The 14,697-nt window shown below is 36.2% G+C and overlaps 1 protein-coding gene across 1 annotated transcript in view; it reads right to left on the bottom strand.

Annotated features, from left to right (window-relative positions):
* Positions 1–7,483: 7,483 nt before the first annotated feature.
* The window catches only part of LOC150110612 (uncharacterized), a 114,338-nt gene continuing 107,124 nt past the window's right edge, over positions 7,484–14,697 (bottom strand). The window contains exon 6 of the mRNA XM_090395195.1: positions 7,484–9,299. Coding sequence (XP_090251321.1) covers positions 9,150–9,299 — 150 coding nt within the window. The 3' untranslated portion in view covers positions 7,484–9,149. The remainder of the gene's footprint in view (positions 9,300–14,697) is intronic.

Here is a 14,697-nt window from a genome sequence, read left to right as displayed (position 1 = left end):
TCTTTTTCTCTTGTTTTCTTGTCACCTATATCATCTCTAATTCCTTTTACAGCACTCTTTCCTCCATTTCTGAGCTTCTTTAACAACCTCCAGAATATCTTGCCACCTTCTTGATATTTATTTTCTATGTTATTACCAAAGTCCTCCAATCACTTTTGTTTAGCTAGTTTTACAGTGTTTAGCTTTCTTACATTTGTCTCTGTATTCTCTAAGATCACAAGCTGATTTATTTGCCAGGAACTTTTGATATGCTTTCTTCTTTTCTTTCACTGCTTCTTTAACTTCCTGTGTCCACCATGGAGTTCTGATTTTTCTATCCTTACACAGGTGCCATCCTTCGCACAGGTGCCATCCTTATTTGCAACGTGTTTTGTCAAATTATACGTTATAACACACCAAAAATAGATGCACTAAAATACGCAAGGCAAACAAAACAAAACTACACAATACTAAGTAATTTGTATCGATAACTGAAAATGATACTTATCTTATCTGGAGCTTGCACGAACACTACACATTACGAATTCATCTAGCGGCGACTTCCCGACATAGATTATGTTATAAAACATTTAGTACACTAACCACGCTAATAAAGCTCCAATAATATACCAAAATTACACACTTAAGTCCATTAAATTGAATCCAAAACACCAATAAATCAACAAAAATCACAAATCTCTCAGGAGCTCTCCGATAGCACGTCCATTCACCAGCTAGCCTCGACACCAATGAATCTTTTGCCACGGTATGACAGTGAAATGTTTAAAAGGAGGGCTATAATTGCGAATGACTTTATGCGTGGGTTATGTATGATGAGTGGTGTGGAATTTATGGATGTGTGGAGTGAGTTTGATGGGCGAAAGGATCTATATAAGATGGATGGCTTGCATTTGAATGGTTACGGTGTAAGAAGACTTGAGAAAGTGTTGCTGAATGTAGTGGATGTGCAAATTCAGGGAAACTAGATTTGTTAGGGGGGGGGGGAGTAGAGATACAGTCCTTATGGAGGCAGTTGAATGTAAGAATGAATATAATATGCCAGAGCAAATAAGGACAACAAATCTGAGTGGGATAGTTAATATAAGGCATCAAGGTAGGGTTGGGGCTAATGGGTGTCTTAAATTCATGTACACTAATACTAGGAGTATTAGGAACAAGAAGGAAGAGTTTTTGGCCATGGTTGGCACTTCCAGACCACAGGTTACAGGTATTAGTAAAACATGGCTGACTGTAGATGATATAACTAGTGGGATTGAATGTGATGGGTATAGTGTGTTCAGGAATGACAGAGAGAATAAAATGGGGGGAGGAGTATTATTGATGATAGCTGATGAGCTACAGCCAAGGAGAATAGAAGTTGAATTGCAGGATAGAGAAAAGAGCACATTTGAGGCCATTTGGTGTGAGATTGTGGCTAGCAGAACTAAATATACAATTGGGTGCTGCTATAGACCAGGTGATGGAAAAGATGGTGGTGACAGTATGCACAAGCAAATAGAAGAAATGGGTGGAAGGAGGGTGATTATTATGGGAGATTTCAACTATGGTCGCATTGATTGGAGTGAGGAGAGGACACACGGGAGGAAGGAACTGGATTTTATGCGGTTATTAAGGGATAACTATCTGCGACAGCATATAATGGAAAATACTAGGGGTCAGAGAGTGCTTGACCTAGTAATTACATCTGAGGATTTGGCTGTAACAAATGACCACATTGCCACCAATCGGTGAGAGTGATCATAGGGTCTTAACTTGGGAGGTGGCTAAAGGTGTAGAATTTTCAATTAAGACAGGGTACATGTGGAATTATCGGGCTGGAAAGTATGACATGCTTAGGAGTTTGATTGGTTCAGTGCCATGGCATGTACAACTGCAAGGACTAGAAGTTGATAGTGCATGGGAGGTAGTTAAGAAGTGCTTGCATGAAGCAATGGCTGACTGTATACCTAGAGTCCGAATAATAAATCAAGTAGGGGTTAAATGGATGAATAACACCATTAAGCTTGAGTTGCAAAAAAAGAAACAACTATGGAGGGAATTTAAGGAGAAGGGTGACCGGCAGGCACATGAACGGTATAAAGCGCAGGCCAGAAGGGTGACGAGTGTGGTAAGAAAAGCAAAAAAGGATTACGAAAGAACATTGGCCATGCAGGCTAAAGAGAATCCTAAACAGTTTTTTAGATATGTAGCAAGTAAAAGGAAAAATGTACATGGCAGATTGATTTTAAAGAATGCTGATGGTAGGGAGGTAACTGAATCAGTTGAGATAGTTGAGTTACTGAGTGAGCACTTTGCAAAAGTATATCATCCAGGTGGTGACATTGCAGAAACGAATAAACCAGTAGATTATACGGGAATTGTGGTTAATGAAGTGGAGGTGAGTAGTTTATTGCATAACCTCAATGTCAATACATCTGTGGGATTGGATGGTATACCAGCTCGTGTTGTACGAGAAGCAGCTAAAGAATTGTCAGTACCCTTGACCATTTTGTTTAATTTGAGTCTCGGGTCTGGGTTAGTCCCGAGCGGGTGGAAAGAGGGGAAAATAGTTCCACTGCATAAAGGTGGTTCCAAGACTGCTGTTGTAAATTACCGACCGATTAGCATATCAAGAATCATTGTCAAGGTCTTAGAGAAATTAGTCAAGAAAAGAATACAGGATTGGATAGATGAAAATGGGATATTGTATGAGGGACAACATGGTTTTGTGAAGGGTAGATCATGCCTCAGTAACTTGCTCACGTTTTATAACACAGTGACGGCTGAACTGGATAGGGGTAATGGGTTTACAGTGATACTACTGGACCTTGCCAAGGCCTTTGATAGGATACCACATGGAACCCTAATCAGTAAACTGGAGCAGATGGGTATAGATATAGGGTTGGTGAGATGGATAAGAGGGTGGTTGAAGGAGAGATATCAAATAGTGGTTTATTCAGGAATGGAGTCTAAAAGACGTCTTGTGACTAGTGGAGTGCCACAGGGCTCTGTTCTTGGACCACTGCTTTTCAATTTGTTCATCAATGATATTGGAAAGAATCTGAGAGGAAGTGTTCACTTGTTTGCTGATGATGCAAAGTTGGGTAGAGCAATTGTGAGTGCACAAGATGTCAAAATTTTACAGGATGATTTGGATAGTTTGGAGGACTGGGCTAGGAAAAATGGATGTGAATTTAATGTGGCAAAGTGTAAGGTTATGCACTTTGGGGTGAAAAGAATAGCAGCAGTATATCGCATTGGTGGAATCATACTCCAGGAGATTGATGAGGCCAGGGATTGTTGGTGGATAGGGAGTTGAAGTTTAGGGGGCACATTGCAAAAGTAACTAAAACAGCTCACCAAATCACTTGGCTTCTGAAAAATACTTTAACATGCAGAGACGAACAAGTTGTTGTTCCTCTGTATCGAGCCTTGATAAGACCCCATCTGGACTTCTGTGCCCAGCTATGGGCACCAGGGTTTCTTCGTGATGGGGAGGAAGTGGAGAGAGTCCAGAGACGAGTGACCAAGATGATAGCAGGTCTGTGGAATGAACCTTATGAGAATAGGTTGAAGATTTGTGGGTTGCAGAAATTGGACGATAGGCGAAGGAGGGGTGATATGATTGAAACATTCAAATTACTGAAGGGTTTTTATAAGATTGATCCAGAAGATATTTTTGAAAATATGACTGGTGGTGGGAGGACTAGGGGCCATGCATGGAAGCTGGGCAAGAGCGTGGTTGACAAGGGTGTTAGAGCTAGGTTCTTTACTTGGAGAGTGGTAAATGAGTGGAATAAGCTTCCAGAGTCTGTTGTGGGTGCTACGACTGTGAATGAGTTCAAGGCAAGGTATGATAGATACTGTGTGAATGTTGAATAGTTGTTCTTGACATGATGTTAGGGCCTCCCTCGATGAGTCTGTCGACTCCTTGGAGTTTCCCGGAACAATAATAATAATAATAATATGACTCTCTGGCTGAATCAATCAGTTTTCTTCAGGGCTTGCCACTGAATCTCCACTGTGAATGAGTTCAAGGCAAGGTATGATAGATACTGTGTGAATGTTGAATAGTTGTTCTTGACATGATGTTAGGGCCTCCCTCGATGAGTCTGTCGACTCCTTGGAGTTTCCCGGAACAATAATAATAATAATAATATGACTCTCTGGCTGAATCAATCAGTTTTCTTCAGGGCTTGCCACTGAATCTCCAAGGTTTAATTCCTATTCTCAAACTCTCATTTTTTCTTCAATCATGTTTGTGTATTTTAGTCTACGGTTCACATCTGAGAGCTGCTCAATTTTTATTCGCTTTAAAACTTTCTTATATGTTATTCTTTTCAATATGAAATTCAATTTTATCCAGCTCATGACTAAATGGTGATCACTTCCAATTTTAAATCCTCTGTACACTCTGGTGTCCTGCACCAGGGAGAAAACATCACTATCAACAATAACATAGTCAATGAGACTTTTCTTATTCCTTGCCTCTTCTCTCCATGTGAATTTGTGCACTTTATGTTGGAAAACTGTGTTAGTAATAATCAGTCCATGTCCTGAGCAGAAATCCTACAGGTATTTGCCATTATTATTAGCATTGCTCTTTTCTACAAATTTTCCCAATATATTTTTGTATGTCTCACAATTATTTCCTACTCTTTTATTTAGATCCCCAACAAGGACCAACTTTTCCTTTTGTCAGTTGCTTTCTCTAAAAGCCTCAAAAAAATTCCTCCACTTCTACCTCAGTAGAACCTTCTGTGGGACCATAGGCACAAATAAGTTTCACTTTTTTAATAATATTTAACGTGAGTTTTTCCATTATCATATTTTTGAATTCAAGTCTCTGTCCAGTTTCCCATTCTCATATTTGCCCACATCACTCTACTTGAGACTGCCTGCCATTCAAGAAGATTAACCTCGTGTTTAGTGTTGAATACTATGGCTACGCCTTCTTTTCCTTGATTGTCATTGCCTGAATATAACATTTTGTATTTATTGCTCAGAAAGATCCACCAGTTTTTGCCTTTTTTTTTGTTTCTGTCACCCCCATTATGTCGATCTGGTACTTATCCAATTCTTCAGCTAGCTTCATTTCTTTGCCATTCAGGCTTATGCTGACAGTACCAATCTTGAACTCTGATATTGAATTGGGGAGGGTTTTAGGATTTGTTCCAGTAGCTGACTTTCTGCTGTTTTTCCGTGGTTCCTTGGTGAAAACAACGGGGGCCTTGTTTAACCAGGCGATGCCCCAGCCGGCATGAAATTCTGTCATGTTGTACCATCATTTTTTATTTTGGTTTAAGCTAATAAGAATACAATTTTTGTCAGCTAAATCCCAGATTGCTAGGCCATCCTCATTTGTTCAGTATCCAGGTAGATACCTAACAGGGTGCACCACGAGAAGGTGAGGATTGAACATTAGGTCAGAACCCCTGAATGGTTCTCCGCATTCCTTTTAAAGGCTATGTGGAGGTCTCCTCTCAATTATATAGCTTTGACTCTTAAGCACCCTGTGATCCATTTTATACATGACATATACATGTATTCCTGAAGATGAACTTGATATAAAGGTCGAAACATTTTTATTATTTTTACATTTGAATTAAATGTAAGTTCTTAAACACAGTGGTGTCTCCATAATTATTCATAATGGTAGAGAGCACACACAAAAAAAAAAAAATGTGACCAGAACCAAAGGAGGGCAAACATAAGGTGTTCACTCTCGAGTGAGACCACTTTTGGCCTGAATGATAGCAACTACACTTTGGGACTTGCTTTCAATCAATTTCTGATATACTGCAATAGGAATATTTTTCATTTGTCATGCAAAGCTCTCCCCACCCCATTGCTGGTGATGGCCTCTGTGGTCTGGAGAAAATTTGGCATTCTAATTCGTCCCAAAGATATTTGATGGGGTTCAAGTCTGGACTCCGAGCATGCTAGTCCAACACTTCGTTTTGTGGAAACCAGTCACCGACATGCAATATAGTATGGCATGGGACACTGTCATGCTGAAACATGAAAGGATCACTGCTGAAGTACTTCCACAGCATCAGAAGCATGAAGTTGCCCAGGAAGCCATCAGATATCATTGTTTTGGGCATGCCCACCAAATGGACCAAGAGCCATCCAACTGAAATGTCCATACGAAGCCTCAACCAAACTTCACATTTGGCATGATGCAGTCCAGCCAGAACTGTTTCCTCAGGTAATCTCCAGATTCAAATACACCCATCAGAGTGAAATATTTGGAAGCAGGATTTGCCAATGAATGGGAAAGGGCACAGAACACTTTTCCAATCACTTATAACAATGGTACAGTTTATTTTTCATCAGACAGAAAGACCACTGATGTGATGCCCAACTACCATCCAACAGTAGAAATCTGTCACTTGAGGTGAATGTGGCAACTTGACATAGAGTACATGGCAATTTTATATATATATATTTTTTTAGTGAGAGAATATTATTGAAGTTTTTGTAATACTCTCCGCAGAAGCTTTTTAAAATGTTTAAAGTGTCTTGGTTACATTTCTTGAACATTTCAAAGAACACATTTTAATTCCTTGGTAATTGCAGGCCTGACATGTGGCTTGAAAGAAAAAGTACCATGTAGGTTTGAATCCTAATACAGGGATGGATGCTTGCGATTGTCTTTAAGTGGGAGATGAATTTCATCACCTGGTGCGAGACTACCAATCAGCTTATCGGAGGCCTCATGGCTTGAAAAAGTTTGGTCTTTACAGCAATGTTCTGGATTATACAACTTTTTTATGCATGGCATTTACTTAAAAAAATAATAATAAGGCTTTATTTAACCTGAATTTGGGTAGTTCATTCTTTTGAAAAATACCAGCATTTTGTATATATGTGTTTTGCCTTTCCCCAATTAATACATAAGAGAAGGAAATATAATTTGCTGTTTGAATCTAGCATCAAAGTTATAAAACAGAATTTTCATTCTTCTGTTTATATTTTAAATTAAAGATGCCAAGAAATTATATTCTTGGTTTAATCCTTTATGCAAGTGTAAGCAAACAAAATTTGCACATAAATTTCACAACTGGGCAACTCATGACTTCACATCAATTGCCTTAGTATCCCATAATGCAAAACACATATCCTTATGGACATGTATAATGCTGTCTTATGAAAAGGGTCACTACCCAGAAGTGATACCAAGGTAATGCAGAAGTCATATGTGCTTTGCATTATAGGATAGTAGGGAAACTGATGTGAAACCATTAGCCTCTATATACGAGTTGCCCAGTCATGAAATTACTTCATGTGCAAACTTTGTTTGCTTACACTTGGATAAAGGACTAAACCAAGAATATAATTTCTTGGCCTCTTTAATTTATATTATAACCAAGTGGAAAAACTTTCAACATCTGTTTATATTTATTTACATTTCAAAATCAGTTGCTTTCAATTTAAAGCAAAAAAAATTCGGATTATGCATTTCATATTAAGTAATTCAGATGATATTCACATAAATTAATTTGTTCTTGACAATGAAAGTTTTTATTATTATTGTCATTTCTTTACATATGTACAGCGACTAAGGTCTAAAATACTGCATTTACTATGGGAGTAATTTTGCACACAGGTAAAGAATTTTCAATTTTGATCATTAAATTTCATATCACATATATGTAGAATAAAATTTAAAAAGAAAAAAGAACTGCAACTCCCAGATCATGCAACAATAAAATTCTTGGCTTAACTATGCCAGATATTTATATATTGTACCATATGTTAATAGCACACAAACATGTAAATCAATTTTAATCAAACTGCACAAAACTCATTTCTTCTCAAGAAATACATATATTTCAAAGATAATTATGGAAATTGAATATTATATTTTTACATTTCCATTTAAGATACTCAACTATTCCAAACAAGACTAGATCTAATATCTCTTCAGGAAATAAACTTTTTCTTCCCCTTTGGAAGTTAAAGAGAATATTAAAGAAGCTTTCTTCTTTAGATCTATATAAATACAAATACAGAATTGAGATGAAAAGAGCATTCTTATGATTCAAAAATATCTACCATATAAGAGAACATTACAAAAGCAAAACAAATATTGAAAACTGAAATTATATAGAATTTCATTAGAAGAAGAAAATGCTAATTCATTCAGAAATGGCTTTCTAAAGAATGAATATAACTTTCTGGCTTTTAAAATTGCATGAAAATTCTAGTTGGAAAAATTGAAAGAATTGAATTCAATCATACAGCCAAATATATTACAACAAATATAAAATAATTTCATTATTTCCTATAATTAACTGAATTTTTGTCAGATGCCAAAAATAATATCCACATGAAAATGAAATGCTCACATATACAGTAGGTGATTATAATAATGGGCCATGAAGAACACTATCTGGGAAAAACCAAAATTAATAGTTTCAAAACTCCAAGCCTCTACATGTAGAAGAGATTTCTTTTCTGAAGGTGTTTATTTTATTACTTATGCATTATATATACATACAGCTTTATCACATCTTCTATATATTAAGATTTTATTCTTCACACCAAAAGACAAGGGAACTGCAACAGCATGTTTTCTAAAAGAGTAAGCTAAAAACCGAAATGATAAATCTTCATTCATAAATCTTCCTTTCAAAGAAACAGTGTTGCATTTTGCAAGTTTGCGTATGAAGCATGCAGTAAAATACAGTACTAAAAATAGAATGCACTAATTTACAAGAAATCTTTGAAATCCAAAATCATTGCAAAACGGTACAAATAAAATTAATTGGAATAAAAAAACATAACTATACAAATAAAAATATAATAGAAAAGATAAAGTTAGCTTAATGGTAGTAACTGATATTAAAATTACTATTATGTATGTACGTAATGAGTGCCAGAGTAATTTTAAATATCTTTTGTCTAGAAGTTTTTTTTTTTTAAAAAAAAACAATCAAAAAAGATGTTTTGGAACTATAAATCTTAAATATTTTAATGTGAAACTGTGTGTGTCTACATAAGTGAATTTAATTAATTACAGTTGTTTAGTCAAAACAATGAACTGACTGAACAATGAAACAAAGAATTTAGAATACCAACAATTAAAGAAAACTGACAAATGTCCTTGTTTTAGTGCAATTTAAACTGGAATAATTTAACAGTATCATCTGAATACTTCAGGACTACAAATAAACTGGATGAAATTGCTTTAAGGTGAGTTTAGTTCGGCAGTTGGGACAACAATGATTTTTTCTAATGGCTTGTTGAAGACATAGGTTGCAAAACAAGTGTCCACAAACTGATGACACTAGGAACTTATCAAACTTTTCCATCTGTAAAAAGAAACATTACTGAAACAATGACAAAAATATTCCAAAATGCAATATAAATTTAATTATTTCATTAGTAAAAAAAAAAAATTTTGATTCAATGTGATGTTAAATAAATGGTATAGTTATAGTCAACAACAAAAAAACCTTACAAAAATAAATAAATACAATAAACAAAATAAATATTCACTATTGGATAATATTTATTTTACTTATAGCATTTATTTTTTTGTTGAATAGAAAGAAAATTTTTGTGAACTTCTGATTATCCTAATATAATATTCAGCTGGGTATAAAGCTCAAAGTTGATTTCAAAGGAATCTGCTATATCTTTTCAAACTCTGACTTGCCTGTCTACATTCCTTAAAGGCAGCATGGTGTGCAGAGAATGTTGCACAATATTCGTAATAATTATTTAGCCATTTCTACATTGAATAAAATAATTAAGTATGTATTTTTCACCATATAAGACATATTATACTGGATGCATCACATTTTTCATGTATAATTTTTGGGTCAAATTATGGGTCAAATTTTTCACGTAAATATTAATTTTTTTTTTAATTTTAATGCATGTATTTATCTGTTTATTAGATTAAAAAAACAATTATTCTTTAAAAAAATCATCAAATCATTAAAAAATCTAACATATAATAATATAAACAAAATATTTTTTATAAATTTCATTAATCTTCTTTTCAAATCTTTATTCATCTTCACTCCCAAAACTTTCTGAACTTGATTCTTCATCAGAAACCGAGTCAGGCTGCCTTGAAATAATAACTCATCCTCTGTACTGTCAAGAGAATTACTAATGTGACACTTCTCAATTCATTCAATGAACTCTTTACCCATTCTCAAATTCACATTTGAGAATGGATAAAGAAATGATCCATTTTTTCCTCATAAATCATTTAAATGGCTTGTTTATTGATACATCTAAAGGTTGAAGCACAGAGGTGATCCTGAGATTACAGCTATTTTTGTGTTCATTTTGCAAAGTTCATTCTTAACAGTTTTGGTTTTATGGCATCTAAATGGATCCCATACTAAGCAGGTTAGTATGGATGTAAACACCTTTGGGAAGTTTTTCTTTTGGAACCAAGTCTTGTTCAAGGATACGTCAAAATCCAGAGGCACTTCATCCATATTAGATATCTGTGAAATTCAATAATTTTATTTTCGAATTTGTCTGGCATTTTTTGTGATATTTTTGTTTTTGTGTGCATGCATAAATAATTTCTCTTCATAAATCTAAAGTGCCATGATGGTGATCCTGTAAAATCAATGATATTTCTTTCTGTTGTGAATAATTTTCTCATTGAATAATCATTTTTGTACATATGCAGCAAACTAATATTCTTTGACCCATTATCCAAGTTTTTAATTGATTTTCAATTTCTGGCCATGTTTTTTAGAATTTGCTTCTATTAATTGTTGCTCTTGTTTCCTCCAAGTTCGTACCATTTTTTCTGTAGGTGGAAGCCCAAAGTGATGCTCTACTGCCCTATTGCCATTCTTTTTTGCATACTCAATCCCACTACACTTAACCACAATCGTATAGCCTGTCTGTGCTTTGTAGACTCCATGAGTTATAAAAAAATTTAAATACAATAATATACCCATTTTAGAAATTATGGACTTTACAACCATGTTATAAATAACTAGTTACAAGAACAAGTTGAGTTACATTTCACACAGTAAGCTAAAGAAACAATGATTTGATCACCGGGGTTATTCTACTGGCATGACCTCTAATGAAAAAAAAAAGCAGATAAAATTACAAATTAATTATTTAGAAACTACATCAAAGCTAAATTCTATTTAAGATAACATGAGAGAAACATTCTTTCTTATAGACAGTTTTCTTACAGTAACAATGATGTCCTATTTTTAACATTACAATTGTTATAGATTTAGGAGTTTGGATTATCTAGTCCTGTTTATAGTTAACTCTTAGGAAGAAAGGTTCCAGAATCCTAAATCTAATATAACAATTATAATGTTAAAAATAGGAGATCATTGTTACTGTAAGAAAACTATCTACAAGAAAGAATAACATGAGAGAAAAAAAGAATGTTTCTCTCATGTCATCTTAAATAGAATTTAGCTTTGATGTAGTTTCTAAATAATTAATTTGTAATTTTATCTGTTTTTTTTTCTTTTTCACTAGAGGTCATGCCAGTAGAATAACCAGTGATCAAATCATTGTTTCTTTAGCTTACTGTGTGAAATGTAACTCAGCTTGTCCTTGTATATTTGTATATACTCCAGATGATGACCTTCATATGAAGGTCGAAACGTTGGGAAATTAAAATAGTTATTTATAACACGGTTGTAAAGTCCATAAATTCTAAAATGAATGCTGATCACAGTGCAACACTAAAAGAAAGGACAATAACATACTGATTACTAGTTTAAATGTGTGACTGTCCAACTATTCAAACTGATCATGCATTACCAACAAGCAATGATGTACCGTAACTGTGCATACATATAAAACACATTGGTGTATAACATGCACTGTGAGATGCATGTTATACACACATTCAGCTTATAGGACACATCCTAATTTTCAGATTAATTTTAGTTACAAAAAAGCGCATCTTATTAGGCGAGGAGAAAAAAAAAAAAAAAAAAAAAACAGCAATTTCTAAATACAGGAATTTCTAATGTGCCTGGCTAACATAGTTGGAAGAACAGTGGAACACATCCTTCAAATGAAAAAACCCATTCTCGTCAGCAGCTGAGGAATGTTTATATCAATTTTTTCAACTGAAGATTATTATTATTATTATTATTATTCAGGCCTCCAAGGAGTCAAAAGACTCATCGAGGGAGGTCCTTCCTAAGACATAAAGTCTGTCAAGACTCATCGAGGGGAGGTCCCCCCCTGAGAAACACAAACTTTATCATACCACTCTTTAAAGTCACTGACCGTTCTCGCTCCCACCACTCCATCAGGCAATGCATTCCATGGCTCAACCACCCTCCACACAAAAAAACCACTCCTTACCCTCTTGCTCACAGTTTCCTTTCGTAACTTCCAGGGATGGCCTCTTGTCATCACTCCTTCCCGCTGATCAACCAAGCGAAAGAACTCCCCAGTGTCAACCCTGTAACCACCTCTCAACAGTTTAAAAGTCTCAATCATATCACCTCTCCTTCTTCTATCCGCCAAACTCTGCAGTCCACATTCTCTCAGCCGATCCTCATAACTATCATTGTACAGTCCTGAAACCGTCTTTGTATCCTTTCCACAGTTAATTTATCCCCTTCAAATCCTGGGGACCAAATCTGAGAACAATAGTCCAAGTGTGGTCTGATCAGAGACTTATACAACGGAATGATAACCCTCTTATCTCTGCAGGTCAGTGTCCTTCTCATAATAGCAGCAATCCTCTGTGTTACCTTCACCACCTTTGCAATATGTCCCCTAAACTTCAGGTTTCTATCAATCATCAACCCCAGATCTCTTGTCTCCCCTACTTCCTCCAGTATAACTCCTCCCATAGAGTATGCAGCATCCCATCGATGTTTCCCAAACCTCAAGACCTTACATTTTGCTGCATTAAACTGACACCCCCATTCATTTGCCCATCTATCTAGCTTATTTAAATCCTCTTGCAGGGCTACCACATCTGCGCTATTACTAATAATCCTTCCCAGCTTCGCATCATCCGCAAACAACTGAATATCCCCCTGCAATCCACTGGCTATGTCATTGATATAAAGGTTAAACAATATAGGTCCTAGTACTGAGCCCTGTGGGACCCCACTTGTAACCCTCTGCCTCCTGGAAACTGCTCCACCATACACAACTCTCTGATACCTATCAGACAGCCAATCCTGAATCCAGTTGACCAATCTGACATCCAGACCCATGTGCTGCAACTTAAATATCAGCTTATCATGTGGCACCCTGTCAAATGCCTTCGCCAAGTCTAAGAAAATTGCAGTATATGCCTTTCCCTCATCTAATGCTCTTGTAACTTTATTATAAAAGGCTAGCATATTGCTAAAACAAGAGCGTCCTTTCACAAATCCATGTTGATTCTCACAGATAACATTACCCTCATCTGCCCAATGCTGTACACGGTCCCTCACTACTTTCTCCAAGATCTTAACAACTACTGATGACACACAGACTGGCCTATAATTAGACACTTCCAGTCTGTTACCACCCTTATGCAATGGCACTATCTTACCTTCCTTCCATTCCCTGGGCACCTTTGCCAAAGCCAGACTTTCATTGTAAAGCCACGTTAAAGGTATTGTCAATTCGCTAGCACATTCTCTCAAAACTCGTGGCGAAATACCATCCGGTCCCACAGCTTTACTGACATCCAGAGTACTCAGTATCTGAAACACACTCTCCTCCTGTACCTCCAGACCTCGTACCAGTCCTATCCCTCTAGCATTAAAATTGACTCCTCTAGGATGAAATACTCCAATAAAGTGTTCATTGAACAATTCCACTATGTCCTCTGCATCAGTCACTCTATTGCCATTTTTATCCCACAATATCATTCTTCCACAGTCATTTCTCCTCCTACTGGCCACATAGCTAAAAAATTCCCTAGGATTTTCTTTGGATCTTAGGGCCAATCTCCTCTCATATTCCAGTTTCGCTTTCCTTACCACACGAGTCACTCTTCTGGCCTGTGTCTTATATTCTTCACCCATCCTCTCTTCACCTGTCTCCTTATATCTCTTCCATAGCCTCTTTTTCGCATGCAGTTCCTGTTTAATGTTGTTTGTCATCCACTTTACTCCAAATTGCGCCCTCTTCTTCACTCGTGGTATACAACTTACCATTGCTGATAACAAATATTCTTTCACAATTTCCCGCGCACTGGTGATATCCCGGCCGTCCAATTCCTCCCTCCATGAAACTTCCCGAAGTTGACGTCTAAGACTATTATAATCACCTGCCTTATAATTCCACATAAGTTCCCGTCTCTTTGATACTCCTGCATGTCTATTCATTTTCCATGTCAACACCATATGGTCACTCTCTCCAACTGGTGGGAGAGACGTCAACTCAGTTATTATCAACTCTTCTGATGCTATAACCAAATCAAAAATTTTTGAACCTCTTGTTCCCTCTGTTACATGTTGCCTAAGACATTTGTCCCTTAAGAATTCTAGAAATTCCATTCCCCTATTGTTACATGCATGTTCCTCTCTCCAATTTATACTACTGAAGTTAAAATCTCCCATAACAATCATTCTTCTTGCACTTGCCAAACTTAGCTGTCTAAACATCTCCTGGTCCCCATCCTCTGTGCTCCTGGGTCTGTAGCAACACCCCACTAAATATCCTGTCTTGCCTACATCTAGCTCACACCATACGCTCTCAAAATCATTTGTCTCACTTCCTTCCAAATTCTCCACTCTT

This window comes from Typopeltis vanoorti, chromosome 1 (genome assembly GCF_054136105.1).
Source record: "Typopeltis vanoorti isolate ZY-2024b chromosome 1, IOZ_Tvanoo_1.0, whole genome shotgun sequence".
NCBI classification, from domain to species: Eukaryota; Metazoa; Arthropoda; class Arachnida; order Uropygi; family Thelyphonidae; genus Typopeltis; species Typopeltis vanoorti.
Note: the sequence above shows the minus strand (reverse complement) of the source record. Positions and strands in the feature narration are given on the sequence as shown.